Genomic DNA, 27,889 nt, shown 5'->3' with positions numbered 1-27,889 from the left:
GTGGTGGGAAATCCGCCACTCAGTGGTGGAGAAAAGTCCACCAGTTTCTCCAGCAAATGGCTGAGTCTCGTTGGGCCTCCTTGTCTTCTCATCTGCCCCTGTGCTAATATCTACTTGCCATTGGTTTGTTAGGTTCAAATGAAATCAGGGATATGTCCCTGTTGGCTGCTAGTTCTTCTCAGATCCCCTGACCTCTCCCCATCTCTTTTCTATGGCTCTGCGTGGGAAGGGGCAGTTGTCACCCCCAACTCCCACTAAGCTGAGCCCTCCTCCCAACCTAAGCGGGAGGAAGCCGGTTCTGTTCACGGATGAGAGTTACCCGGCTCCTGAATTCTTGCTCCACTGGTGCTGGGGTCCACCCCCTCTCCTGGGCTTATCCGACTGGGACTTGGGAAGTGCCAGGGGAGCCAAGAGATGTCCAGCTGGGGGCTGTGGCCAGGGGGTAGGCCAATGACAGAGCACGGGGAACTCCCTGTAGCTGGGCACCCACTTCAACAGGGGCCCCCGCAGGCAGAGGGCCGCCCCTCACCCACACGGTCCTGCTAAGCCCAGGCTCGCATCTGGGCTCAGGAGGCGGGAAGCACAGGTGTAAAGAAATCGCCAACTGTGCAGCCTCAATCCAAGGGTTTTATTGAAGTGGGGGTGGCAGGAGGGGGGCGGTGGAGGAAGGGTAAGCGGCGCAAACGCCCTGGAGACTGAGAGAAAAGGTGCTAGAAGGCAACAGTCCCCCTCACCGGCCTCGATTGCAGCAGAGAGCCTTCTGCACGGCGGCGGCCGCCCCACCTTCACACCGGCCCCGCGTGCGGTGAAAGTGGCCGCGCCGCGCGGCCGCCGGATCAGCACCGCCCCGGCACAAACTTTCCCAGACCCGCCCTTGGAGTGGCCACCCGGGCTCCACGGGCGCAGGGCGGCTGGGGCGGCCGCGGAGGGCGGGTGCGCGTGGACCAGGAGGTGAGGAGGCGGCGCGCGGCGGGGAGTCCCGCCCCCGGTTACCTGGGTTCCGAGGGTCTCGGGAGTCCAGTGGACAGGGCGCGGGGACAGCACAAGCAGGCCGGAGACCGGTCACTTCTCGCGGGCTGCGGCGACCCCGGACTCTCGGGCCCTGCACCTGGCCCTGCGGGTCGCCGCGCCTACCCATGCCGGTCCCCGCCCGTCCCCTCCCGCACGGGGCGGGGCGGCCCCGGGGGAGGAGCCGAGGGCCGTGGGCACCACTCCCTGAGCCAGGCCTGCGCCTCATCACGTGTCACCGACCCTGGGCTCTGTGACCTCCAAAGACTCGCCACCGCACTCCACAGTTTGAGGTGCAACCCAAGCCAGGAGCCCAGGGGAGTCTCTCACACCCCATTCTCCTAGGGCTCATGTACCCCAGGCCCACCTCCACCCCAGGAGCCGAAGGCCGACAGGGACCCTGGAGAGCCTCCCTGATGGGAGAATTGCGGAGCTTGCCCCTCGGAAAAGTGCATGGGGTGGAGCACAGGGAAGGAGGAATAAACAACTGGCTATCCGCAGCCCCACGGCAGTGTCCCCTTGGCCGGTGGGAGAGGCTCCTGGCCGCTCTGAATCCTTGAAATGCGTTCCACCACTGTCTCTTGGAGTGCTCAGGGGGGTGGACCCTTTGCCAGCCCTCACTCTTTCTACAAGGATCCTGTCCCAGGTCACAGGCTCCTAGACTGGAAGGTGCTGGGCCTGGACCTCTGCCACTCAGTGGACACAGCGATAAGAGATGAATGGACACAGAGGACAAAGAAGAAACATTTGGCTTCATGGAACCAGACTCTGTGTCCTCCCAGGTGCTGAAGGAACAGGTTGCAGCTGCCTGGTACCCCCACCCGGGCCCTGCTAGAGAAAGGCTGGAACATCCACCTCTGCAGACTGGTCCCCCACCAGGCTCCTTCCTCCCACCCTTCAGCCCCAGGCTCTCTGAGCTCCTGCTCCTCCCTGCCTTGCCTTGTTTGCCGAGGGCGCAGACAGTGGAGAGAGCACAGGACTGGGAGTCCGGAGACCTGGGCTCTAGTCTACTCTGTGACTTGCGTCAAGTCTCTGGCCCTTTGTGGGCCTAAGTTGCCCCGTTTGCAGTGAATAGGTTGCAGTCAATTATCTCCGGCCGTTTTTATGGATCCTGAACCGTGGTCTTGGGCACCCTGCTTTATTAGGCTTTTTGGTGGTTGTGCATCTTGTAAGGGTGTGTATGCGTGCGCCCATGCGCTTGTCCTCTCAGACCTGAGTTCTTAAAGGGAAAGAGACTGGGGCCTACACAGAGGCAGGCATGTATTTTCCGCAGACCAGAGTTTGACAAGAATGACTGGACACCAGGAGAGTGCAGCCCAGTCCCAGCTCTGTGCTGAATTCAGAGCAGCCTTGGACAAGTCCCTCAGCATCTACAAAATGGAGATTAATAATACCTGTTTTGCCTTTCCAAGGCTATTCGGGGGATTCAATGAGATATTAGAAATGAAGCTTTTTGAAGGGGAATAGCACAGGGATATGTACTTTTGATGCCACCTTTTGATGCCTGGGCCAGTGATGGGTTTGGGGTAAGAATAGGGTGTGAAGAGTTCTCTGGGGGCAAAGGCTGGCACTGGCCTGACTGCCCACCCTGCCGAAGCTGCAGCATGCACAGCACAGGCAGGCACCCCACCACCAGCAGAGCAGCCAAGGTGAGCAGAGATGCCTGGTGCCCCACCTGGACTCCTGTAGGCATCTGTGTGTGCACCTTGAAGAAACTAAAGAGGGAAGGCACAGAGGCTCCCAACCTAAATGGAGGTGGTCAGTGGATTACCAGCGAATCGATCTGCACGTCTTGGCCAAAAACACTCTCCTCTGCTCTTAGGGAGCTTAAAGTCTGACTGAATGATTGAACCTGAACCCTTTGGAGAACAATGTGGAGCCAGGAAAGGGAATTGTGAATGGTAAGCACACAGGATGATCAGAGGAGGGGGAAGGGCAGGGAGGGGGCGGGGAGGGGGGGTACTTAGACCACATGGAGATGCATTTAGAGAGCATTGTGTTCAACACTCCTATTTCTTTTTTTTTTTTTTTTTTTGGAGACGGAGTCTCGCTCCGTAGCCCAGGCTGGAGTGCAGTGGCCGGATCTCAGCTCACTGCAAGCTCCGCCTCCCGGGTTTACGCCATTCTCCTGCCTCAGCCTCCCAAGTAGCTGGGACTACAGGCGCCCGCCACCTCGCCCGGCTAGATTTTTTGTATTTTTTTTAGTAGAGACGGGGTTTCACCGTGTTAGCCAGGATGGTCTCGATCTCCTGACCTCGTGATCCGCCCGACTCGGCCTCCCAAAGTGCTGGGATTACAGGCTTGAGCCACCGCGCCCAGCCAACACTCCTATTTCATAGTGATGAAACGGAGGCCCAGAGAGAGAAAGTGACCTGCCCAAGGTCACACAGTCACAGGAAGTTAGTAGCAGAGCTGGAACTTGGACCCAGGACTTCAGGAATCTATGCTGGATTTGGGCCTCCTGTGCAGCCGAGGGAGACCTGAAGTCTGGGAAGGACTGGGATACGTACCCGTGGGCAAGAAGAAGGAGGGAGGCAAAGTGCAGAGGTGGGAACCTTGTACAGCAAGGGAAAGGAGCTGGAATCACAGGCAGGATCTGGAAAGAGGGAGCTGCCCAGACCTGGAAAGCCAGGCGGAGCACTGCAGACCACAGAGGGTTTTGAGCTGACACCAGTTGGGAAGATACAGGCGTGGGAGAGGCACACGCCCAAATGACCCAGTGAGACAGCAGGTGACATGACAGCAAGGCAGCAAGGAGACAGGGAAGAGCAGCTCCAGGAGTCAGGCAACCTAATCAAATGGCCTTGAGCAAGTTGTCTCTCTTCTCTGGCCCTCAGTTTCTTTTTCCGTGGAGTGGGAGATAATCATCTTTTTTTCCTTTCAGGGTTATTGTGGTGACCACAGAATGCATTTGGAAGTGCTCTGTAAACTGCAGAGTGCTGAGTAAATTTAATATTTGGAGTTGTGTTTTATTTTCCAAAGGCCTCAGTAAACGTTCGTGGAACTGACTGACATTGGATTGAGCACTGTCTCCTCATGGCAATGGGCGGAGGGACCAAAAACAGAGGGGGCAGGGATTGGGGGCAGCCAGAGGGAGTCCTGGTGAGGGTGTGAAGGAAGGAGAGCTCCAGTCTTAAACGTCAGTCTCCCTCTGACATCTTTACAACATAACTCAAAAAGCCTTTTGCGGGGGAAACAGTCCTACCCCAATCCATGTGACTCAAAATGCCCCATCTCTCCCTTTGCCTGTGTGTTCAAGGGGCGCCATATCAGACATCACTTTTCTATGTGTTCTTCACCCATCCCCACTGGCCGTCTACTCCTCAGGCGCTCACCAGCTCCTCCCAGGTGGGCCCAGATGTCGTATTTGTTTACAAGGCCTTGTTGGATAGTCGAAACGGTACTACGGAAACCATCGCCCTCAGCTAATATGGTAAGACTCAGGTCCCTCACATGTGTTCTCAGCCCCCTGGCACCCAACCCTACCCCAATCCATAAGTCCGCTCCCTCCTCCCATCTCCTCGGCAATGGAGTCACCAGGGCAGGGCTTACTGTCCCACTTGGCAGATGAGAAAACGGAGGCTGGGAGAAGTGCTGGCACCTGCCCGGCCGCGCGAAACCTAGAACAGCCTCACCCACACCATCAGAGTTGCCCTGCTGATAAGGCCATTATCTCATCAGGGCTGGAAGTATTTGCCTCATTTGACAGAGGAGGAAATGGGCACTAAGGGCGAGGACATGCTTTATGGGAACTTTATGCAGAGCTTTCTTTTCTGCCACTGCATCCAGATAAGGGGTCCATGTTGCCAGTGGTTTCCCAGTGCTGCTGTGACAAATTATCATGCACAGCACCTTAAAACAACACCTGTTTACTCTCCCACGGTCCTGGAGGCTAGAAGTCCCAAGTCGGGGCATTAGCAGAGTTGTGCTCCCTCTGAAGCTTCCATGGCTCCCTCTGACTGCTGCCCATCCCTGCCCCCTGCGTTTATGGTCCCTCTGCCCACATCTGTGAAGAGACACAGTGCCCAAACCAACACCGGTCAGTTCCACAAACGTTTACTGAGGCCTTTGGAAAATAAAACACAACTCCAAATACTGAATTTGCTTATCACCCTGCAGTTTACAAAGCCACTTCCAAATGCATTCTGTGGTCATCACAATAACCCTGAGAGGGAGAATCCTTCCTTGTCTCTTCCAGCTCCTGGTTCCCAGCATCCCTGGGCTTGTGGCAGCATCACACAATCTTGCCTGTCTTCACATGCCGTCTCTGAGTGTCTGTGTCCCCTCGTCTCTGTAGGACAGCAGTCACTGGAGTCAGGATGAGCTCATCTCAAGATCCTTAGCTTAAGTGCATCTGCAAAGACCCTTTTTCCAAATAAGATCACAGTCATGGGTAGAGGAAGTTAGGATGTGGACATACATTTTGGGGATACTGTTCAATCCACATCTGTGTCTTTCCCCCAGTGGCAGCACAAAGGGGTCCAGCAAGGTCAGTTTCCTCCTTTTGTCCTTCCCTCAACTTCTCACGGTGTCAGACAGAGTCTCCTATAGCATCTTCTATCTGGTCATGTTATGGAGGAGAAAGGAGGCTAAAGCCATATAGGGTCCTTGCTGGGGGCATTGAGTTGGGGGACTTACCTCCCTCTAACTCCCTTTCCTACCACCTCACAGTCTGGCCATGGCTCTTTTTTTTTTTTTTTTTTTTTTTTTTTTTCCTGTCACCCAGCCTGGAGTGCAATGGCACTATCTTGGTTCACTGCAACCTCCGCCTCCCAGGTTCAAGCAGTTCTCCTGCCTCAGCCTCCTGAGTAACTGGGACTCAGGTACCACCACGCCTGGCTGATTTTTGTATTTTTAGTAGAGATGAGATATCACCATATTGGTCAGGCTGGTCTCAAACTTCTGACCTCATGTGATCCACCCGCCTCAGCCTCCCATGTGCTGGGATTACAGGCATGAGCCACCATGCCCAGCCTGGTTATGCCTTTCTTTTTTTTTTTTTTTTTTTTTTTGAGATGGAGTCTCGCTGTGTCTCCCAGGCTGGAGTGCAGTGGCGTGATCTCGGCTCACTGCAAGCTCCGCCTCCCGGGTTCACGCCATTCTCCCGCCTCAGCCTCCCAAGTAGCTGAGACTACAGGCGCCCGCCACCACGCCCGGCTAGTTTTTTTTTTTTTTTTGTATTTTTAGTAGAGACGGGGTTTCACCATGTTAGCCAGGATAGTCTCGATCTCCTGACCTCGTGATCCACCCGCCTCGGCCTCCCAAAGTGCTGGGATTACAGGCTTGAGCCACCGCGCCCGGCCAGTGGTTATGCCTTTCAAAAGGACCCTTGATGCCCCTTCCTCTAACATCTTCCCATCATGGGGTCCCTATGGAAAGACACCCTTTCTGGTGAATAGGCTCAGAGAAAATGCCTGTTCTCCCTGCTCACCCCACCTGTGCCCCCAGCCCTTCTTCTGATGCCCAGGTCCTGAGAACCCCTTTGCCAGGAGCCACAAAGCTTTGAATTCCATGTGGAAAGCACAGACTTTCAGGCAGAACCCCTTGGGGCAGGGGACACTGCGACTGGCATGGATCCCCAGGTGTGACCCTGTCTTGAGAGCAGGATTGAGGGAGGTGGAGCATGGGAAGCTGGCCCTTGGAGAGTGTGTGTCAGGGTGAAGATGCTGAGACAGGAGGAGGGTGACTTGCCTTGGCCAGGGAGACAGATCACAAGGGCCTGTCATGTCCGGTACTTGAAGGAAGCCCCAGGCGTGCCCTGTGCCAGGTGGGCTCCTGAGGGCCAGTAGCCATCAAGGACCAGAACACTCAGCAAGGCCTTCAGGGCCATCTGACCCAGGGAGGAAAGCTGCTTGCAGAGAAGCATAGATGCAGTGAGGGGACCAGCAGGCTTGTAGCATCCAGGTTGCCTCTGTCTCGGTGCCAGCTTCCCAGGCCCAGGCAATATCTTTACAGCAGCCGAGGGCCCGCGGTGGCTCTTGGGCAGCCCCCTGCTTGCAAAGGGGGACCTGGGGAGCTGGGCTTGAAGCAACAATGGCATAGAAGCAGGCTGTTTCATTTAGGTGGAGGGTTTAATTGGGGTGGCTTGGAGGAGGGTGATTATAGAGGCCTCTATGAAGGGGAGTTAGCCCACCCTCCCCCGCATGCATCCTGGTCACCCACAGTAATTTCTGTTTTATCCTGTTAGCTTAAGAGAGTCTCTGTTCCTGCATCCCTAATTGCCCTAATAAGAAAACATAACATCTGGCCCATTGGTTCTCAATCCTGGCAACAAGTTAGCATCCGACACTATTTAATTCGAATATCTAGAGGTGAGGCCCACGTCTGTTTTAAGGCTCCAGGGGGATTCTGATGTGCAGCCAGCGGGGAGACCCCCAGGTAGTCCCAACTACCTCGGCCTGCTTGATTCTTGGGGCACCTTGAGAGGTGAGGCCACGGCTGCTTCCTTACCACCTCGCTCCTACAGTGCTCTGGGTCGGGCCCAGCACACAGCAAAGACATATAAATGTGTATGTGTGGACACATAGAGCCTTCTACTGCCACTCCAGCAAATTCTTCCCAGCAGCAATCGCAATTGCACTTACTGTCTGAATCATGGGCCATCAGTTACACAGTGCTTGCTGCTTCCCTAGGTTTCTCCTTGTTGTCTACGCCCTTTCTCTTAATGAGTGGATGCTGCAGATGCTGAGGCTGTCACCACTCAGGGAGGAACAGGAAGGAGGCAGCACCTTCTGGCCAGCTTCTGGGATCTGCTCTCAGCCTGAAGCCACTGCCTCTCCTTTAGGGCTAAAGTCCTTTAAGGATTGCTCCAAGCAAAACTTCCACCGCCCCGGCAAGCACAGAGACTCCTTCCCTGATCCCAGCTCCCTCTCAACCCTGAGGTACCAGCAGTCTGCAAGCCCCACGCAAAACCTCTACTAGGCAGTCTCTTTCAAGAGTCACAAAAATACTCATCACTTTCATCCAGCAGTCACACACCTGAGAAGGCAGTCCGTGGAAAGAATCCTCAGAAGATGAAAAAGCCCTTTGAACAAAGCAGCAACCTAAATGCGCGACTCCAGAGCGCTGGTGAGCAACAGCAGGCTCATGTTAAAAGCTAATTGGGAAAACTGTGGCAACGTGGAGAAATGCTGATGATATGGTGTTCGGTGCAAATTGCACTGGGCCGGAGCCCAGCTATGAGAAAATTGTGTGTGTATGAATGAGAGATGGAGGGGAATTGCAAAAATAAAAAGAAAACCAAATGCCCATTTACTAGGTTTGGGGGATTGTGAGTAATTTCTTTTCTTTTCTTTTCTTTTTTTTTTTTGTGGTGGTGTTATAATATTGTTTGCGCGATAAATATTTTATATGAATAAATAACAATGATAATAATTGGTTGTATATCCAGGGAAGCCTCTCGAATGCACCTATTCCAGCACAGGTGTAAATGAGCACCAGGGAAGCCTCTGGAATGCACCTATTCCAGCACAGGTGTAAATGAGCACGGGTCCTCACATGGCTGTCTTTCTGCAGTGTTTGCATTTGAAAGAAGGCTACGTCGCAGCCAGGGTGACAGCTATTTTATTTTATGTATTTATTTATTTTTGAGTCAGAGTCTCGCTCTGTTACCCAGGCCGGAATGCAGTGGCATGATCTCCTGGCTCACTGCAACCTCTGACTCCTGGGTTCAAGCGATTCTCGTGCCTCAGCCTCCCAAGTGGCTGAGACTACAGGTGCTCACCTCGAGGCCTGGTTGATTTTTTTTTGTATTTTCAGTAGAGACAGGGTTTCACCATGTTGGCCAGGCTGGTCTTGAACTCCTGCCCGCAAGTGATCCTCCTGCCTTGGCCTCCCAAAGGGCTGGGATTACAGACGTGAGCCACCATGCCCGGCCGGTGACAGCTATTTTGTTACAAGCGGGGGAAGGCCCTGAGCTCACCACTTGTAGCCCACCCTTTTCCCACACAGCCACCCACAGGACCACCAGCCTTCCTAGCTCAGTGCAGTATCCTTTGTGCAAGGCAGGAAGGGGCAGACAGTCACGGAGAGCTTACAGGCAACTCAGGCTCCGAGCCTCACTTTCTCTGGGCGGTATTTTACTCCATATTAAGAATATCTGGGCTGGTGCAGGGGCTCATGCCTGTAATCCCAGCACTTTGGGAGGCCAAGGTGGGTAGATCACGTGAGGTCAGGAGTTTGAAACAGCCTGGCCAACATGGTGAAACCCTGTCTCTACTAAAAATACCAAAATTAGCTGGATGTGGTGGCATGCGCCTGCAATCCCAGCTACTCGGAGGCTGAGATAGGAGAATCGTTTGAACCAGGGAGGCGGAGGTTGCAGTGAGCCCAGATCATGCCATTGCACTCCAGCCTGGGTGACAGAGTGAAACTCTATCTCAAAAAAAAAAAAAAAAAAAAAATCTGTAGGGTCAGATGGGGATACTTTGAAAGAGTAAGAAGGGGGCCGAGGGGCCACAACTTGTATAAGGCAGGGCTGAGAGCTGAACCCAGGTAGTCTCAGCCAAGGGCAAAGGCCTTTTCCCCTCTGTTTCTGGGTCTTCCCCCTGAGATGGGGGAGGGGATAAGTGACCAGTCGCTATCCTGAGCCTCCTCTGCAGCAGGCTGGAGGGCTGTGGACTCTTCTAGGGCTGAGACAGGGTGCTGACCCCAGGGGGGAGGGGGCTGGCGCTGGGCCTGGGGCTTTCTTAACGTCTGGGTGTGGACGTTTTGAAGTTGTGTTCTCAGGAAAGGCTGGAGGAAGCCTCCCTGTGTTCTCTGTTCCCTTCCAACTCACAAGAGTAGGAAGTTCTCCCTGGCTGCTCTCCTGGGGCCTGGGCTGGCCTTGCTGGCTGCGGGGCAGCTCAGGGCAGGCTGAAGGACCCTATGACATACGCAGTCTGCTCAGGGTGTGGAAGTCAGATTTACACAAAACATTCCATGGGAGAGGAAGGCTTCACTTTGATAAGAGGATTTAAAGTGAGAATAACCGCCAGTGTTTACCAAGCTCTTACTACAAGCTAGGTGCCAAGAGCTTTGTAGGATCAGTATCTCATGTGGTACTCACCAAACTCCATGTCTATCACCATCCCATTTTATAGATTGGAAAGTTGAGGCTGTGATGTCTACAAGATCACACAGCTGGATCTCAAATCAGGACTGGTCCAAAGTTTTTGTTCTCAGTTGCTGTCTCCCGCCCTGAGGCCCACTGGCCCCCAGCCGTGACAAGCCTGGGCGTGAACTACCGTCTAGGTTTCACACGGTTCTTAGTGCTGCTTCTCTTAGTAATCAGAGAGTACATTTAGATTTTCAAAAATTAAATATAGATACAATTCTTCCTGGAACATATATGCTCTGAATTCACTACCACATATATCCTATAGCTAATGTTCCAAACAGAACTCCTATTCACTTCAACCAGCCAGTCCGAAGGCTCTTACAGGATCGTGTCCTTGAGGCAAAAATGGTGAATATTCAGATGCTGTGAGGAGCAGGCATTTTGTCCACTGTTCTTTTGGGAAATATAGAGTACTTCTAGTCCATTTCATAAATTAAACCAGAAGGGACCACAGACATCTATTGGCTATTCTAGGAACAGTAAGATCGTAAAAGGGTAAGTGACTTGCTTGTCACTTCGTGAATTAAAGGCTGACTTTGCATTTGTTGCCACCTGCCCAGCTGGGGTTTCTCCCTCTTTAAACATTTTTGTGCAGCTATTTTGGAGGCAGTTTCTGACACTTGTATTAGAGAATCCCTTTGGGTCCAGCTTGTCTCATGCCTACCCTACACAGTTTATTTTGGTTCTGTTGTAAAAATCCAAGCTTAAAAGCTTCTATCTAACACCCCCATCTGATGAGCCGTGTGGATTTCCCGGGCTCCAACGAGAGCAGCAGCCACTGGGAATCTACTAAAAGCAGTGTTCGCCAACTTCCTGGCTATTAAGTAACTTTCTGAACCATAGCTGGATTTGAGAACACTCCTGAAATCCCTGCTAAATATTTTAGCATGGGGAGGGAGTTGCAAAAGAGAGGGAGAAGATAATCGAGGGCTATGTAAATATTTAATTTAGCCCCAAGCTGGTAGCCTTCATTACAGAACATTAACGTCTTTATCATAATATTCCCAGGTCTAACTAATGATAAACAACCTTTCTCAGGCTCACTATCAAAACCTCCGATCAGAAGTCTCCAGCCAGAGCCTGTTTCTGTTGGTCCCAGGTTCTGCTTCCTCCGTCCTGCCAGGTCGCATACTCCTTCACCTCCCCGGCAGGTCCTTGCCACCAGGGGTGGAATGGGAGGAGGGACAGATGCTTATAGACATGGAAACTGAGGTTTAAAGGATCAGGGAAGCTGGTGAGTGCCAGAGCCCAGGTTTCCTCATCTACATCCTGAGCATTTTCTGTCCCAGTTTAGGCACTGCAGGGAGGCCTCCCAATGACTCCTGCCTTCTCTGAGATCAGTTCTCCTGCACTGAATGACTAAAGAGAGTCAGCATATCACACAGAAAGAACTGTGTGAAACCTAGAGGGTAATTCACGCCCAGGCTTGTCATGGCTGGGGGCCAGTGGGCCTCAGGGCGGGAGACTGATCTCAGGCGAGCCAGAATCAAAGCCAGCACCCAGCCCACTCCCCAAGCCCAGGTCTGAATGCCAGCTCCCCATGCAGCCTACTTCCAGCAGCAGCATCTACACCCTCATTCACCACTCCAGGGCCAGGCACTTCATGTCCTCTAATTCTCAGGACGACCTGGCGAGGCTGCTGTTACCATCCCATACGCAGGAGGAAGTAACCAAGGAGGCTCATAGTGGTTAAGTAGCTTGTTCCAGCTCACACGCTTGGCAAGTGGCTGAGTCAGGACTTCAACCAAAAGCCCATGTTGTCTTGGTGCGCCTAGACACCATACCTACCAGCCAGGACCCCAGAAGCCCCTTCACTGCTGACCTCCACAGCGCTGGCCTGGTTGCCCCACTGCCTGTTGGTGCTGCCTGTGGAGCTGGGTCCTGAGGGCAAAGCCTCAACCCTGAGCCCCACCTTGAATTGAAGGACTCATGCATTAGGGAGCACTGTGGGGCCTCAAGGCCTTTGACCTGGAGCATTTGATCCAGGTCAGATGCTCACAGGTGGACCAGGGCTCAAGGGGAGAGAAGGGGAGGCTTCATTTGACTCCTGATTTCTTTGTTTATTAATTCACTCATTCATTATTTCTCCAGATCCTTGCCTAGCATCTGCTCTGTACAGGGCATGTGCTAAGTGCTAGAGACACGGTGTGGGGTAGATAACAGCTTCCAAAGATGTTCACGTCCTGATCCACAGATCCTGTATGTTACCCTGCATGGCAAAAAGGATGTTGCAGATGTGATTAAGTTAAGAATCTTGAGATGGGAAGGTCATCATGGATTATCAGGGCAGGCCCAGTGTAATCACAGGGTCCTTTTAAGAAGGACGCAGGAGGATCAGAGTCAGAGAAAGAAGTGTGGCGACGGAAGTGGAGGTCAGAGCAATACGGCCGTGAGCCAAGGGATGCCAGCAGCCTCTGAAAGTTGGAGAAGGCAAGGAAACGAACCAACCCCTAGAGCCTCCAAGAGGAACACAGCCTAGCCAGCACCTTGGTTTTAGCCCAGTGGAACTGCTTTCAGATTTCTGATCTCCAGAACTATAAGTTAATACACTTGTGTAGATTGAAGCCACTACTTTTGTGGTGATTTGTGATCGCTACAATTGGAAACTAACAAATAGCAAGATAAATGAGATGCGGTCCCTAGCCCTAGGGAGCCCTTTATGGGACCACAGCAGAATACCCTGGAGGGCTGTCCATCAGCTGGAGGACACAAATGATGCTGGGCCCCACCCACAGAGCTTCCGATTCAGTAGGTCTGGGTTGGAGCTGAGAGGCTGCACTTCTCAGAAGCTCCTAGGAGAGCCGCTGCTTGGGAACTACATTTTGGGAACCACTGACGTAGGGCCGTGGGCCTCAAACTTTAATGTGCCTTCACCTGTCTGGGGAATCTTGCTAAAATGCAGGTTCTGAAGTGAATGGGCTCATTGATTTGTGGATGTGTCTATTGCCTGACTCCTCTGTTAGAGACTCCTGGGGAGTCTCCATAGGAGCATCTCCTACAAAAAGGGCTGAATGATGCCTGGAGGGTGGGCTCAGATATACGTCTATGTTTTTCTCTCATCTTAAATAATTTATAAAAATAATATGTGTGGGCTGGAAAATATTTAGGAAAAGTCTGAGAAATAGAAAGAATAAAAATGAAATTTCTATAATTGCCACACCCAGAAATGAGGCCTGTTTATATTTAATGTATTTCAGTGTTTGTTGAACACGTGTATGTAACATACACACAATTTTCCTTAAAGTTTGGAGTAATATTGTGTATATCTTTAAATCCTCTTTCCTTTACTTAATGCATTGTTCCATATCTATTTTTCATGTTATTTTAAAGTGTAAAACATAATTCTTAAAGGATGGATAATAACATTTTACACAAGCCGGGCGCGGTGGCTCACGCCTGTAATCCCAGCACTTTGGGAGGCCGAGGCGGGCGGATCACAAGGTCAGGAGATCGAGACCGTGGTGAAACCCCGTCTCTACTAAAAATACAAAAAATGAGCCGGGCGCAGTGGCGGGCGCCTGTAGTCCCAGCTACTCGGGAGGCTGGGGCAGGAGAATGGCGTGAACCCAGGAGGCGGAGCTTGCAGTGAGCCAGGATCGCGCCACTGCACTCCAGCCTGGGCGACAGAGCAAGACTCCGTCTCAAAAAAAAAAAAAAAAAAAAACATTTTACACAAATACACCCTAATTTATTTAACTAATCACTTATTTTTGAGTATTTAGATCATTTTGTTGTGGTTTTAATTTATATTACCCTTAGACTAATGATGTTCAGCATCTTGGTATGTGTGTGTGGGTGAAGTATCTATTCAGTCTTTTGCCTGTTTTTAATTGGCAAAATGTACTTATTTTCTCACTGATGAGTCTTTTTACATCCTTTGTCAAATATATGATTTGTAAATACTTTCTGCCAGTCTGTGGTTTGTGTTTTCCTTTTCACTTTTTTTCAGAGCAAACATTTTTAATATTGATAAAATCTCATTTATCATTTTTTCTTTATTGATTATTCCTTTAGTCTCTGAAGGTCACACATATTTTTCTCCTATATTTTCTAGAAGTTTCATAGGTTTATGTTTTACACTTAGGACTATAATCCATTTTGAGTTCATTTTTGTGTAAGGTGTGGGTATGTGAGATCCTTTCTTTTTTGTTTTGAATATAGTTATGTGAGTGGAAAAAAGCCACAAATTGAAAAGGTTTTTTATCTGCTCTCACACCCCAACTATCAACACAGAAGACTTCTGTGCCCAAATATGCGGGGATTTCTCTCACTAGCAAACAAGCAATCAGTTCTGCAGTGGACACCAGCTGGGTGTCCTCCGATTCAGTTCTGACACTCTCTACCTAAAGGCCGCGTCAGATCCCAGAGGTTGAGGGCTCAGTCTCACAAGACTGCCCCCCGACTTCCACTACCAGTCGCAAGCCCCTGGTTGTTTTACTTGTGCTTCTGACCAAGCAGCTATAAATCAGGGGCCCCACTACCCTTCCCTTGGGTTTGATTAATTTGCTAGAGCGGCTCCACAGAACTCAGGGGAACACTGCTTATGTTTACTGATTTATTATAAAGAATATTATAGAAGATACAGATGAAGAGACACATAGGGTGAGGTATGGGGAAGGTGAACAGAATTTCCAAGTCCTCCTCAGATGCAGCATTCTCTGTAAACCCCACGTGTTCAGCTAGCCAGAAGCTCCTGGATCCCGTCCTCCCGGGCCCTTTTTTTTTTTTTTTTTTTTTTTTTGAGACGGAGTCTCGCTCGCTTTGTCCCCAGGCTGGAGTGCAGTGGCCTGATCTCAGCTCACTGCAAGCTCCGCCTCCCGGGTTCACGCCATTCTCCTGCCTCAGCCTCCCGAGTAGCTGGGACTACAGGCGCCCGCCACCACGCTTGGCTAATTTTTTGTATTTTTAGTAGAAACGGGGTTTCACTGTGTTAGCCAGGATGGTCTCGATCTCCTGACCTCGTGATCTGATCTGCCTGCCTCAGCCTCCCAAAGTGCTGGGATTACAGGCGTAAGTCACCGCACCCGGCCCCTCCTGGGCCTTTTATGGAGACTTCATTGGTTAGGCATGATTGACAACCGAGTAGAAATGCGCTTAGACAAGAAAAGGTATGATCTCCTCCTAACGGACTGGGTGGGAAACCCAGCAAGGCTGCTCTTCAGATTCTTCTCGGCCTCTGTAGGCAGCATTCCTTCCTCCCAGGTATGCGGCAGGACCTCTTCTGAAATGGGGGTCTTATGACCCGCAATCACACAAGGTAGGTCACAGAATTTCCTTCTGGCCACTTCCAAGACAGAGAGGCTGGGGAAAGAGTCCTGCCTTCAGGAGAGAAATGAGCAGGTGAAAGGAAGGCAGGAGGAGGTCAGAGAGAGATTCTGTTTTCTAAGGCCTGCTTCTGAGGCCTAGAACACCCCCATATCAGAACAAAAGACTGTAACAAGAGCTAAGGGAGCTATGAGCCAGGAACTGTGGATGAACACCAATACATATAATCATACCATCACAGTCTCCAATTGTCATTATCCCAGTCATTCACGCACTGGTACAAAGCACGTGAGTGTGCACCCTGGGCTGAGGCCCACTCTCGCAGATACCCCTGTATACACGGGATAGACACAGGAATACATTGGCACCACCCTCCTTCCCCAAAAATGGAGACAGTGTTTGGCAGGAAGTGCACCAGGCTTGGGATCCGGAGATCGCTGTCCGTTTCCAGCCTGCCCCTGGCTTTTTGGAAACTTTGCATCCTCTCCCTGGTCCTCAGTTTCCTCATGTGAGAAATAGTTCTAACAATCCTGACCTCACTGGGTTGCTGTGAGGGCTCTGGGGTGTAATTTGGAGGTGTGCGCTCGCGCGCGCGCGCGCACACACACACACACACCCTTAAATACAGAGTTTTCCAAAGGGAAGGAAATGGGGGTGAACTGTAGCTGTAGGTAGAGGGACTGGTTGACTTGAATGGGACAGGAACTCCTTGGTGCACTTCTAGGGAGCTGTATCTCTGGACACCCTACCTAATGGCTACAAAAAACCGCTTGGATTTCCCTATTCTCTGCTTTTCTGCGGTGAAAAGGGCTTCCCTTGCAGTCTGGAGGATTGCGGTTAGACACTGGAAAGAACTTTCCCTCTGCCGGGGGCAGACATGAAAAGAGAGAACCGATAAGCTGGTGGGAAGAGCAGCGAGGGTCTTTCCTGATTGTCCTTGTCCAGCGCAGACCTCCTTCCTTTCCCGCAAGGCTGGATGCAGCCTGGCACCTTCAGCTGCTGGTCTCCGAGAGGAGCAGGGTGCCGGGGAGGGCCCCCACTGCCCTGTAGGTGGCGCCCGCGTGCCGGTCCAGGAGCTGCCGCAGACTTGGCCCAGCTCTTAGCAGGAACTGCCCGCGGCCAGCTCTGGTTCCCATCCTGAGCCCCCAAGAGCCTACAGGTAGGGTCTGCAGGACCCCGGGCCTCAAGGCCCCAGAAGGAGCTGCTGTGGCATCAGTGAGAAGATAGAGAAAACCCTGGTTTGTGGTCCGCCCAAAGAATCAGAGGTCCTGCTCTGTGGGCCCTTTCCAGGGCTTCCCAGGGACGCAGTGTGTAAGTCAGAAAAACTTGGTTGGAATCCTGGTTCTGCCTGCGCACTAGCTGACGACTCCTCGACAAGCCCTTAGTTTATTTATTTTCCCACCCTAAAAAAGGGAAGAATCCTTGCTGCTTCATAGGGCTGTTAGAGCATGTAAAAAGCACTTACCAATGTTAGCAGTTGTTTTCAGCAACCATGATGTATGTGTCCAGGAATCAGGAGAGGTTATCCCATCCCTTACATTGCCAACTACATGGACACTGAATGCTCAAATCACAAGCGCTTTTATTTTTATAAAATATTTAATAAGATTTAATTATAATTTCAAAAAGTCAAATTGAGAATTCCAGGTTCACTTACATAATTTTATTTGAAGTTTGGATATTCATTACTTATTTGTATTTCACCTTTTGTCTTTGATATTTTTAAGTATTTTAGTTTAAATGTTTTTAATAATTTTATTTTTCACTAATTTTCAATAGTTAATTTTAAAAATTGATTTAATTTACATTTCTATGATGCAATATATCCAAATATTTTACTCTTAGTATAATTAATTTTATTTTTAATCCCTTGGGTCATTTGTTGAAGTGGAACTCAAAAATAAAAGAGCAAAGAGAAATAGAAAATCTTGAAAGAGGGAGTCTGCTTAAAATTTTAAAAACAAAAGTGAGCATATTTCACCTGTAACCCCAAAACACACACATACAATTACTACAAACAGAAAAAGGGCCGAATAAACAGCCAACCATGGGTGGCTTTCAATAAACACAAATAAGTAAGGATGGGGACATTGATAGAATGTGCTTAAAAGAATAAAGGTATGTGCCCTATATTCAGCCAAATGAGTTTTACTTTGGGTGGAGGAGGCACTAATGGCATAATATATACAGAAAATAAAATAATAAAGCCTAAGTATAGTAGAAATGATTTTAAATTTTGATGCTAAAATAGCCAAATGTGTAAGATGAATTTTTTTTAAAATCAGACAAATATTTATTTTGGATGTAGAATTCATAATGAGATTATTAATGTGAGTAGAAAGTGAGAGAAGAAATTGCATACAAAATTTCTTCTTTTTTTTTTTTTGAGACAGGGTCTTACTCTGTTGCCCAGGCTGGAGTGCAGTAGTGCAATCACGGCTCACTGCATCCTTGATCTCCTGGGCTCAAATCGTCCTCCCACCTCAGCCTCCTGAGTAGCTGGGGCTACAGACGTGCACCACAATGACTGGCTAAGTTTTTTATTTTTTATAGAGATGAGGTCTCACTGTGTTGTCCAGGCTGTTCTTGAACCCTTGAGCTCAAGCCTCCTGCCTCGGTGTCCCAAAGTGCTGGGATTACAGGCATGAGCCACCATTCCCAACCTGTACATAATTTTTTTTAAGTTAATATTACTCAGATCAATCAGATTCTATCAGGAGCATTTTATTAGTTTTGCGCCTTTTACAAAACATAAAGGTTTTGATTTAAGTGACATACTGAATAAATAGCTTTCAATTATAGGCATTGATTTTATTTTATTTTATTTTATTTTATTTTATTTTATTTTATTTTTCAGAAAGAGTCTCGCTCGGTCACCCAAGCTAGAGTGCAGTAGCACAATCTCAGCTCACGGCAACCTCCACCTCCTGGGTTCAAGCAATTCTCCTGCCTCAGCCTCCCCAGTAGTTGGGATTACAGGCTCCCACCACCACGCCTGGCTATGTTTTTTTTTATTTTTAGTAGAGAAGGGGTTTCACCATGTTGGCCAGGCTGGTTTCGAACTCCTGACCTCAAGTGATCTGCTCACCTTGGCCTCCCAAAGTGCTAGGATTACAGGCATGAGCCAACGTGCCCAGACCTGACTTTGTTTTTGTTTTTGTTTTTTTTAATTGTCAAGGGTAAACCAATGGTAATAGCCACTAACAGGATTGTAAAGAAAAAAGTGTATGAGCCAGAATTTTAGCCAAAAATGCAGAAGCATTCTATGTGCCATATCCAGTGTATGGTTTCAATTCATACTAGGAGATGTGGCTTCCACTGTGTTGTTGCAATGGACAATTCAGTGATTACACATGATATTTTCTGGATCTGTCCCAAGATAGGACATCTTGATGAAACACGTATCAAATATGTGACCCTACAGCCACTTGCAGACACTTGATGGGAATGGCAGCAAAATGATCTTAAAGCAATCGGATATAATTTGGACAAAATACAAGGTAATTAGAACAGTCCAGTGAAACAGCAGAAAGTCCTCAAATATAGAGCAAATCATGGTCTTTAACAGAAAATAAAATTATTTTAGAAATGAAAAATTTTTGCTATCCCTAATCATTTAGTGTGAACTGCGGCTTGACAGTAATAATGTTAGCAAAAGCTTATTTTTAAAAAAATAGATCTAACTAAACAAGTTGGTTGTGTCATTTTTAAAGGATAGAAAATATTTTTAAATGCTTAGAGGAAATTGTTTTTAAAAATAAATGGAAAGAATCTATATAAAAATATGCAATAGAAGTGATATTCCAATAAGATACAAGGAAATTAGAAAAAAAATGTTTGTATGATTATACAAGAGAATATTCACATCCATATAGTCTTGTTTATAGAGACTATTTTCTGGCCATTACAGATCAAGGCAGAGACTCAGATGAAGAGAGCGATGAACAAGTGAGCCAAATACTGCTATTTTTGGTTTTCTTGATAGTATCCCAGCATTGAAAAGTGTGGAAGAAGAACTTAAGAAATGCTACATGGATTCTTCTTCTTTTAAAAGTTTTTTTTTTCACCAGAACATTAGATCGCCATATGTGAATTCTTAATGCTAATTAAGGAAAGTAAATCAGCATACTGCTTCCTTAAGAAAGTCTTGCTTTGAAAAAACAAACAGCGAATTGAACAGTGCGCTTAGGAGCACTTTAAAAAAATTTTTTTTAGACAGGGTCTCACTGTGAGATGCCAAAAACTATCAAGTGATACAAATTTGTATAAAAAATTAGAATATTGTTTCGATACTGTTGCATAATGTTTTCTATGATAATAAGTTATATATATATCATAGGACATATAACTTCTATATGATCACATATAAGTTATCATATATTCTGAACATACATGGATTACCCATTACACTGTTTGAACATGACATGTAAAATTTATAGTTCCTTCCAAATCAAAGTGCTTCAAGGAATACAGTGTATTGATAATTCCAGTTGCTGTTGTCTCAGAAAACTGAATTGAATAAAAAACTGAGGACAATGACTGAAGGAAGAGTAGTTCATTTGGCACTTCTGCCAATACAGCATAATTTTCATAAACATTTTTATTGTAACAACAGAATTAGTAATTTTGTTGAAATAAAGGGAAACAAATTTTATGAAGTAAATGAATAATGTATGACTCAGATGGTTTTTATTTTATTATTTACTCAAACATTATTAGCCCATCAACAGAACACTGAGACACACAAAGCAATGACCGCACTCAGTCATCACTGATATGACGAACTTGGTCCTATAAAAACTAGTGTTCAGTCACATGAGAAGCAACTATTTTTTTCAAACATGCCATTGTGAAGGTATATTTGTCAGGGTAGAAGAAAAAAATATTTTTCTTTTAATGGCTTGTGAGCCTGATTAATAATTTTTTTTTTTTTCTTTTTAGACAGAATTTCACTCTGTGGCCCAGGCTGGAGCACAGTGGTGCAGTCTTGGCTCATTGCAGCCTCAACCTCCCGGGCTCAAGCCATCCTCCTATCTCAGCCTCCCAAGTAGCTGAAACTATAGGCACGCCACCACATCCAGCACATTTTTACATTTTTTGTAGAGACAGGGTCTTGTATGTTGCCCAGGCTGGTCTTGAACTTTTGGGCTCAAGCGATCCTCGCACCTTGGCCTCTTAAAGTGCTGGGATTACAGGCATGGGCCACTGTGCTCAGCCCCTAATTAATACCTTTTAAATAATTAAAATTTAGACACATGGTGGGTGGCCTCCATTTGTTCTCTTGTTCCAGGACCCAGAGGCATCAGGACCCAGCCCAAAGACCTCTGCCAACGGCAAAGTGTTGTACTGACTTTCACACTTCTTCTTTTGAGAGGCTTCAAGGCATGATGGGACAGTCACTGGGTTTGAAACAAGATGACCCACTTTAGCTTAATTTTCTTCCATCATCATAAGTCGAAAGCGATCCTGCCTGCCTCCCAGCACTGCTTAGAAATCTTATGAAAGAGTGCACAGGCGGCCGGGCACAGTGGCTCTCGTCTGTAATCCCGGCACTTTAGGAGGCCGAGGTGGGTGGATCACTTGAGGTCAGGAGTTCGAGACCAGCCTGGCCAACATGGTGAAACCCCATCTCTACTAAAAATACAAAAATTAGCCGGGTGTGGTGGTGCATGCCTGTAATCCCAGTCACTCCGGAGGCTGAGCTCAGGAGAATCACTTGAGCTCATGTTCCTGAGGCAGGAGAATTACTGCCCTCCAGCCTGAGGAACAGAGCGACACTCTGTCTCAAAAAAAAGAAAGAAAAAACAAAAATGCACAGGCAAGGCCTCCTCCCATGAAGAGGACTGACAGATGGAGACCATTCTTCTTGTGCCCCAAGACCGGGGCTCCTGTGCCTTACCTGCTTTCTAAGGCACTCCTGCTTGATTTTGGTGGCAATTCTAGGTAGTCATTTTTCATACTGCAGGACTCCTCCTTACTCACAGTTGACCCAAGGACAGCCAAGTGACCTGTGATGTGACATTGTTCACAAAACGAGCTGGAACAGAAAACAGCGTCTTGATTCTACCACTTGTTTCTCTTCTCCTCCCCAGGATATCGTGACCTGCAGTGTGCATTCAGCCTAACAGTGCTGCTAAACTCATTGCCTTTCTACTCTGCCTCTCCTCTCTCCCGCAGCACCCTCTCTGTCTCATAAATATAGTCACAATTTTCTCACGGTTTAAGCCAAGAAGCAGTTACAAACTCTAAAGTCTTTTGTCCAATGCATAAAAAATCTCAGATACTAAATTAGGTAGGTTGTTATCTGGTAGAACTCATGAAATAATCAAATGTTCTTGACAAAATTTAGAACAAAATTTGACCCTGGAAAATGGAGGTGGTAGAAATGAAGTCCACAAAAAGAAACTTACTATGGCAGCAGCTATCATTGGTGAAATTTGATACTGACAAAAATCGATCTATGAACCACAGTCCTGATATAAAATTTAAGTGAAAAAGAATTGGTCCCAATGAAAATCATTTCAGTCCGTTGGAAATGAAAAAGTGGAAAAATTGGAAACAGTTTAACTGAGCTTTTTATACAATTGATCAAGGAATTAAATTGACTTACTGGAGTCCATTCTGGAAAACCCTTTCCCAAGCAAAATTCATCAAAGTCAGAGAACTTCTGAGTTACATATTTGTATTAAAAATATCTCCGTAGGCTGGGTATGGTGGCTCACACGTGTAATCCCAGCACTTTGGGAGGCGGAGGCAGGCAGATCACTTGAGGTCAGGAGTTCGAAACCAGCCTGGCCAACATGGTGAAACCCCGTCTCTACTAAAAATACAAAAATTAGCCTGGCGTGGTGGCACACACCTGTAATCTGAGCTGCTCGGGAAGCAGGGGAATCGCTTGAATCTGGAAGGTGGAGGTTGCAGTGAGCCGAGATCATGCCACTGCACTCCAGCCTGGGCGAAAAAGTGAGACTCCGTCTCAACCACAACAACCACCACAAAATCTCCATAGATATTTGGTAGTATGACTGAAGAAAAGAAAGAAAGAAAATGTCTCCAGTGGATCCTCCATGAGATTTTCATGAAGAACCCAGGAGTGCTGGTCTGTGGTGGGAGCGTCACCCGGAAGGAGTAGAGAGGGCGTGGAGGGGGTGGGAGCGTCACCCGGGAGGAGTAGAGAGGGCGCGGAGGGGGTGGGAGCGTCACCCGGGAGGAGTAGAGAGGGCGCGGAGGGGGTGGGAGCGTCACCCGGGAGGAGTGAAGAGGGCGTGGAGGGGGTGGGAGCGTCACCCGGGAGGAGTGGAGAGGGCGTGGAGGGGGTGGGAGCGTCACCCGGGAGGAGTGGAGAGGGCGTGGAGGGGGTGGGAGCGTCACCCGGGAGGAGTGGAGAGGGCGCGGAGGGGGTGGGAGCGTCACCCGGGAGGAGTGGAGAGGGCGTGGAGGGGGTAATGGGTGGTACCTTTGGGCCCCTCTCCATAAAAATATAGAAAAAATTAGACAATATGACTGCATTGGTATATAGATGAATACAATTCAGGCTGGATTCCTTATTTTAGATTCATTGTTATGTTCCTTTATTCTTCTGATTTCAAAAGAAATGAAAATTAAACATTTTTAAGGGCCCCTAAGAAGTATTGTGGGCCCTAGGCACTGTGGCTAACAGATAAATTGGCCCTGGTGGGGTCCCAGGTCAAGGGGAAGCAGAAACGTCTGGGTGAACCTGGGGTGGGTGGGGTGGAGAGAAGAGGTGGGGCTGTCTCTGCATGTCCTTAGTGGGCAGCGCCCGTGCAACCGTCCCAGCCCAGCCTTCCCATGGACAGATGCTCTGCTCTTCCCAGGCCAGGGTGTTCATTCAGGTGTCTCTTCGCATGGATCTTTCACCTCTTAAGGAGCCCTGAGTTCATTTCTGTATTGCAATAAAGAGCTCAGCTGAAACAAACACCCGGTCCTAATGCCCCCTCCTGAAAGTGGTGAAGCCCCTCCCAGAGCAAACTCATTTCATGGCTGTCCAGCCTTGGTTGCATCATCCACTGCAGAGGAGAGCCAGCTGGACATGTGTTTTCCTCTCTGATCTAGCTATGAGCTATTTGGGGCTGAGACTGGGTCTTTCTCTTTTGACCTAGCCCGCTACCATTAAAACCCATCAACATGCCAGTCTGAGTGCCTGTTGCGTGCCAAACCCTGTATCCTAGGCTCTGGCAGGACCACATTAACCCAGACACAGCCCTGCCCTCAAGGGATTTATCCAGGGCTCACTGAGGATGGTTTCTGAGCTTCAGCATTGACATCTGGACTGAGTAACTCTTGGTTGTGGGGGGTTGTCCTGTGCATTGTAGGATGTTTAGCGGCATCCCTGGCCTCTCCCACTAGATGCCAGGGGCATTACCTCCCTCCAATCTGTGACTAAAAGAAATGTCTCCAGACATGGCCAAATGTTCCCTGGGAAGCAAAATAGCTCCCGGGTAAGAGCAACAGCTTGGGGAATGGGTGTCGACAATCAAGTCAGAGAGGACTCAGGGAGCATACTGTAGTGCCGACACACCTGTGGCTAGGAAAGGAAGGGCGAGGGATGCGGGTCTGGCTGTAGGTGTGGGGCTATCAGGGATGCTTCATGGAAGAAGGGGCTGTTTAACTTGGGCCTTGGAGCTGGGCAGACCTCTGGAAGAACTGACAGTAGTATGGAGGAGGAGAATTGAGAGAACTTCTGCCAAGTAAAACTGAGGAGAAATAAGCTCATATTCCTGCAGAAATGATTGGGCTTAGATACTAGGTAGATCTTATTATCAAATGGAGGGTGGAGGCAGGCATAAATACCTAGAAAATTCTGTACAATACATGGGTTACCCATGGGCTAAATCTGGTCTGAAGATATATATTACTTGGTCTATCTGGTGATTTAATTTATGAAATGACTTTAAATGGTACCCACCATTCCTTATCATCCATGGACTCAATTACTCACAAATTTTCACCTGCCTGGTTTCTGAAGTATTGTGAGTTTGTAGTTTGAATTTTTAAATATAAAAAATGTAGTGATTTTTCACTTGGGGTTTGTGGACCCTTTTCAGATCTTCATATGAAATTCAGAGTTATCTGGAGGCCCAAAAATTGTGGACAAGGACCTTAAATGTACTTAAATTCTCTGAGCATTATTCTGGTGAGAGAGTCCCTGGCTTTTGTAGAGTTCTGCGAAGGGTCACCCCTTAGCCTCCTGAAAGAGGCCTGGTTGGGTGGACAGAGGTCTCTGCAGGGCACTGGAGGAACTCTGTGCAATCAGCCAAGAAGAGACCCAGGGCTGACTTCTGTAACCTTTGCCTCTCGGTCTGTTTTAAATCAGTTGGTGATTTTAAAAAAATGAATACACTACAAGATCTGTTGGCAGTTACAGTAGGCACTGTGACTGTCACCAGAGGGCTGGGCACGTTGATTGAAGGCAGCTATGCAAAGTGAGTAACTTTGCAAACCAGAGAGGAAGCCTTAGATTAGTGACTTCTTCCCCCCATTAAGAGGCAGCTCTGGAGGACAAGGAGTCAGAAGGGGAGACAAGAATTGCGTCGTGGAGGTGGGAGTCAGGCTGGGAGAATGCGGGAGGCTGGTGTGAGCCCCACAAGGCCTCTCTCCCCTGGCCAGGGCCCGCTGGCTGTGCTGCCTCCCAGCAAACCATTCTCAAAAGAGGATCTGGTTACTCCAGTTACATTGAGGTGTAGATGATGAAAACAACTTACAAATTAGTCTGCATTTTAACCGCAATCATGGTTCAGCCCAAGTCTCTGATTTCAGGCATAGCTTGCTAGGGGTTGAGGGAAAGGTAGGGAAGACCTCTGGGGAGGGGCCTGCAAGGTGGGGTGGTGGAAGAGGCAGGAGGCCTGTTCTTGGACCCAAAAACTTTTCCTCAAGTGGGAGCTGGAATTGTTCTTTGAGACACAACACTGAGGTGTTTCTTCTGTGTGGTTCCACCATGGACAGACTCCTTTGCATTGAAAACACAGCAATGGAGTGTGATTTTCCTGGCTTCTCTTGGTTTTCTACCACTCCTACCTCTCTGCAGCTTCTGCCTGAGCATCTGCTGGGCCCACCAGGCCTGGGCTAAGCTCTGGACTCCCCGAGATGGTAGTCAGGCTGCACTCTGTGTGTGTGTGCCTGCGTACTATGGGCACACGCACATGGGTCTGGGCCTCACCTTGACCCTGAGAGCTTCCTGAAGGGCCTAGAGCACCTTAGGAACCAGGAGAAAGGCACCTACTATAATTAATGAAGGGGAGCAAGTACTCTGCAGACAGCCAAGCCCCAGCGACGGGAGGCATCACACATTTTCCTTTCTTCTCTTTGCACTCTCCCAGCCTCTCTCCTGACCACTCTTTGAGCTTCGCTCTCTGCTTCCCAACAAAAAAGAATGCTAGACACCGGCTAGTTCTCAACCTTGGCCAAACATTAGTGTCAACTGGGTAGTCAGTGGAATCAGCTGGTAGACTTTCATCAGTCCAAGAACTGATTAGATCAGAATCCCTGGCAGGAGTGGCCCAGACATCAGTGTTTTTAAAACTTTTTTAAAGGCTTTAATTTCTAGAGTAGTTGTAGGTTCATAGCAAAATTGAGGAAGGGACAGAGATCTCCCACATATCCTCTGCCCCAACACGTTCACAGCCTCCCTCATTATCAACGTCCCCGTCTGCATCGGTGACTTTTAGAACTCCCCAGGTGATTCCAGTGTGCAGGCAAATTTGAGAATCAGTGCTCTAGAAGAACTTCTTAAACTTCACTGTGCACAGCAGTTACCTGGGGTCCTGGTAATGTGTTAAATGCATATTCTGATTCAGCAGGTTTGGGATGGAGCTGGGGATTCTTCATTCCAACAAGCTCCCGGGTCACGCTGATGCTGGAGAATGCAAAGAACATGGTCAAAGTGTTGTGAGGCGAACTCTAGCCCCCAGCCCCCTCTCCATTCTGTGGGATCCTTCATCCATCCACCCACCTATCCATCCAGTTAACCAACCAGTATCTGTTGGTGTGCCAGGGCCTGTGCTAAGGTGCTGGGTATGAGATGGAGACCAAGGAGTCAAGCCCCTGTCTTCAAGAAGGTCACATTCCAGTGGGGCAAGAGAGGCAGTGTGCAGGTTAACCCACATGAGGACAGGTCCTTAGAGCAAGGTATTATGATAAGGAGCACCTGAGTGTCCACCTTGGCTGGCTGGGCAGAGATGGCCTCACCAAGGAATTGACATTGGACCTGATGACTGAGTGAGGAGAAGCAGCCAGCCCCATGAAAACTCGAGAGCCAGAGTTCCAGGCAGGAGGAGCGTGGCACTCTATGAAGCCCTCCTAGGGAGTCCAGTGGGGGATGGGGGAGGCTGAGACTGAGGGAGGGTAGAGGCAGGGGACAGCCCACTGAGGGCCTTGCAGGCCTGCTGAGGAATTTCAATTCCATTTTCAGGCAATGGGAAGCCATTGGAGAGTTTTGAACAGCTGATTTTTTTTTTTCCCAAAACAGTGACTCTGCTGGCTATGTGGACACAGGCTTGCAGGCAGGGAGGCAGAGGCAGAAATCCCATTGGCAAACAAAGTGGCATCTGAAATGTCACATACACACACGCGCACACACACACCCCAAATCCTGTTTCCTCCACATACCTTAAAATGGAAGCAGTGTCCTTGGAAGAAGCACTGCTCTCAGGCTCAGGAGAAGACCCAGTCTTTAAAGACTCCTTTGGGAATGTCCAGACTTCCCACTTCAGACAGTGGCCCTTCTGCCATCCACAGCTGGACATCCTTGATTCCCCATTACTCCTCACTCCCTACAGCCATTGCACCGGCCCTGCCATGTGTCCTAGTCAACCCATCTCTCTCCAACCCTCCTCAGCCCCCCTTCCCTCTCACCACAGCTCCGGCATCCATCTGCTTAGGAGACTTCCTGCTTCCACTCCTACCCCTACAATCCTGTGTCCACACAGCCACGGAGTCATCAAGATGTGAAGACGGAAAGTCACTGGCTGCACACCCCAAAGCTGGCCAGCAGGGGGCAGTCGACCCCCGACACGACGAGGCTTTCCTCACGGCTACTCGAACATGAATCGGGGGGAGGCACGCAGGGTATTTCCCAGGAATAAAATATAACTATCTTAAAGTTTATGGAGTAATTGGCACCTGAAGATGGAGTATTTTTGGCCAGGGATGGTGGCTTATGCCTGTAATCTTAGCACTTTGGGAGGCTGGGTGGGTGGATCACTTGAGGTCAGGAGTTCGAGACCAGCCTGGCCAACATGGTGAAACCCTGTCTCTACTAAAAATACAAAAAATAGCCAGGCACGATAGCACATGCATGTAGTCCCAGCTAATCGGGAAGCATCTGTGTGCTGGTTCTATTGTCAGATCTGATTATATATATTTAGTTATTTATTTTATTTTATTTTTTTATTTTTATTTTTTGGAGACAGAGTCTCACTCTGTCTCCCAGGCTGGAGTGCAGGGGCCCCGCCTCCCAAGTTCAAGCAATTCTCCTGCCTCAGCCTCCTGAGTAGCTGGGAT

The 27,889-nt window shown here is 48.9% G+C and overlaps 2 protein-coding genes and 1 long non-coding RNA gene across 20 annotated transcripts in view; 1 reads left to right on the top strand and 2 right to left on the bottom strand.

Annotated features, from left to right (window-relative positions):
- PAQR5 (progestin and adipoQ receptor family member 5) overlaps nucleotides 1–1,182 on the bottom strand; it is a 103,242-nt gene extending 102,060 nt beyond the window's left edge. For 8 of the 18 annotated variants that reach the window (XM_077938716.1, XM_077938729.1, XM_077938711.1 and 5 more), the window contains exon 1: nucleotides 994–1,152. The gene's annotated coding sequence lies outside the window, so the exon portion shown is untranslated. Of the gene's footprint in view, nucleotides 1–993 lie in introns of all 18 variants that reach the window. The other 10 variants (XM_028851078.2, XM_077938728.1, XM_015142563.3 and 7 more) reach the window with 4 other exon arrangements.
- Nucleotides 212–8,262, top strand: LOC114679439 (uncharacterized). Its single transcript, XM_077938802.1, has 3 exons — nucleotides 212–442; nucleotides 718–2,909; nucleotides 7,641–8,262. The coding sequence occupies exons 1-2, from the start codon at nucleotides 212–214 to the stop codon at nucleotides 1,351–1,353; spliced, it is 867 nt and encodes a 288-aa protein (XP_077794928.1). The 3' UTR covers nucleotides 1,354–2,909; nucleotides 7,641–8,262.
- A 14,785-nt stretch (nucleotides 8,263–23,047) lies between these two features.
- LOC144329648 (uncharacterized) lies at nucleotides 23,048–27,569 on the bottom strand. Its single transcript, XR_013395258.1, has 3 exons — nucleotides 27,242–27,569; nucleotides 26,144–26,243; nucleotides 23,048–23,273 (listed from the first exon to the last, which is right to left on the bottom strand). It is a non-coding gene; the product is annotated as an uncharacterized LOC144329648 (long non-coding RNA).
- Between the last annotated feature and the right edge of the window lie 320 nt (nucleotides 27,570–27,889).

This window comes from Macaca mulatta, chromosome 7 (assembly GCF_049350105.2).
Source record: "Macaca mulatta isolate MMU2019108-1 chromosome 7, T2T-MMU8v2.0, whole genome shotgun sequence".
NCBI lineage: Eukaryota > Metazoa > Chordata > Mammalia > Primates > Cercopithecidae > Macaca > Macaca mulatta.
This window is presented reverse-complemented; position numbering and strand designations above follow the sequence as displayed.

Coding starts and splice junctions, on each gene's coding strand:
- LOC114679439 (XM_077938802.1), top strand. CDS start 212: ATGGCTCTGCGTGGGAAGGGGCAGTTGTCACCCCCAACTCCCACTAAG. Junction 443..717: donor CTGGGGGCTGTGGCCAGGGG/GTAGGCCAATGA, acceptor AGGTGCTAGAAG/GCAACAGTCCCCCTCACCGG.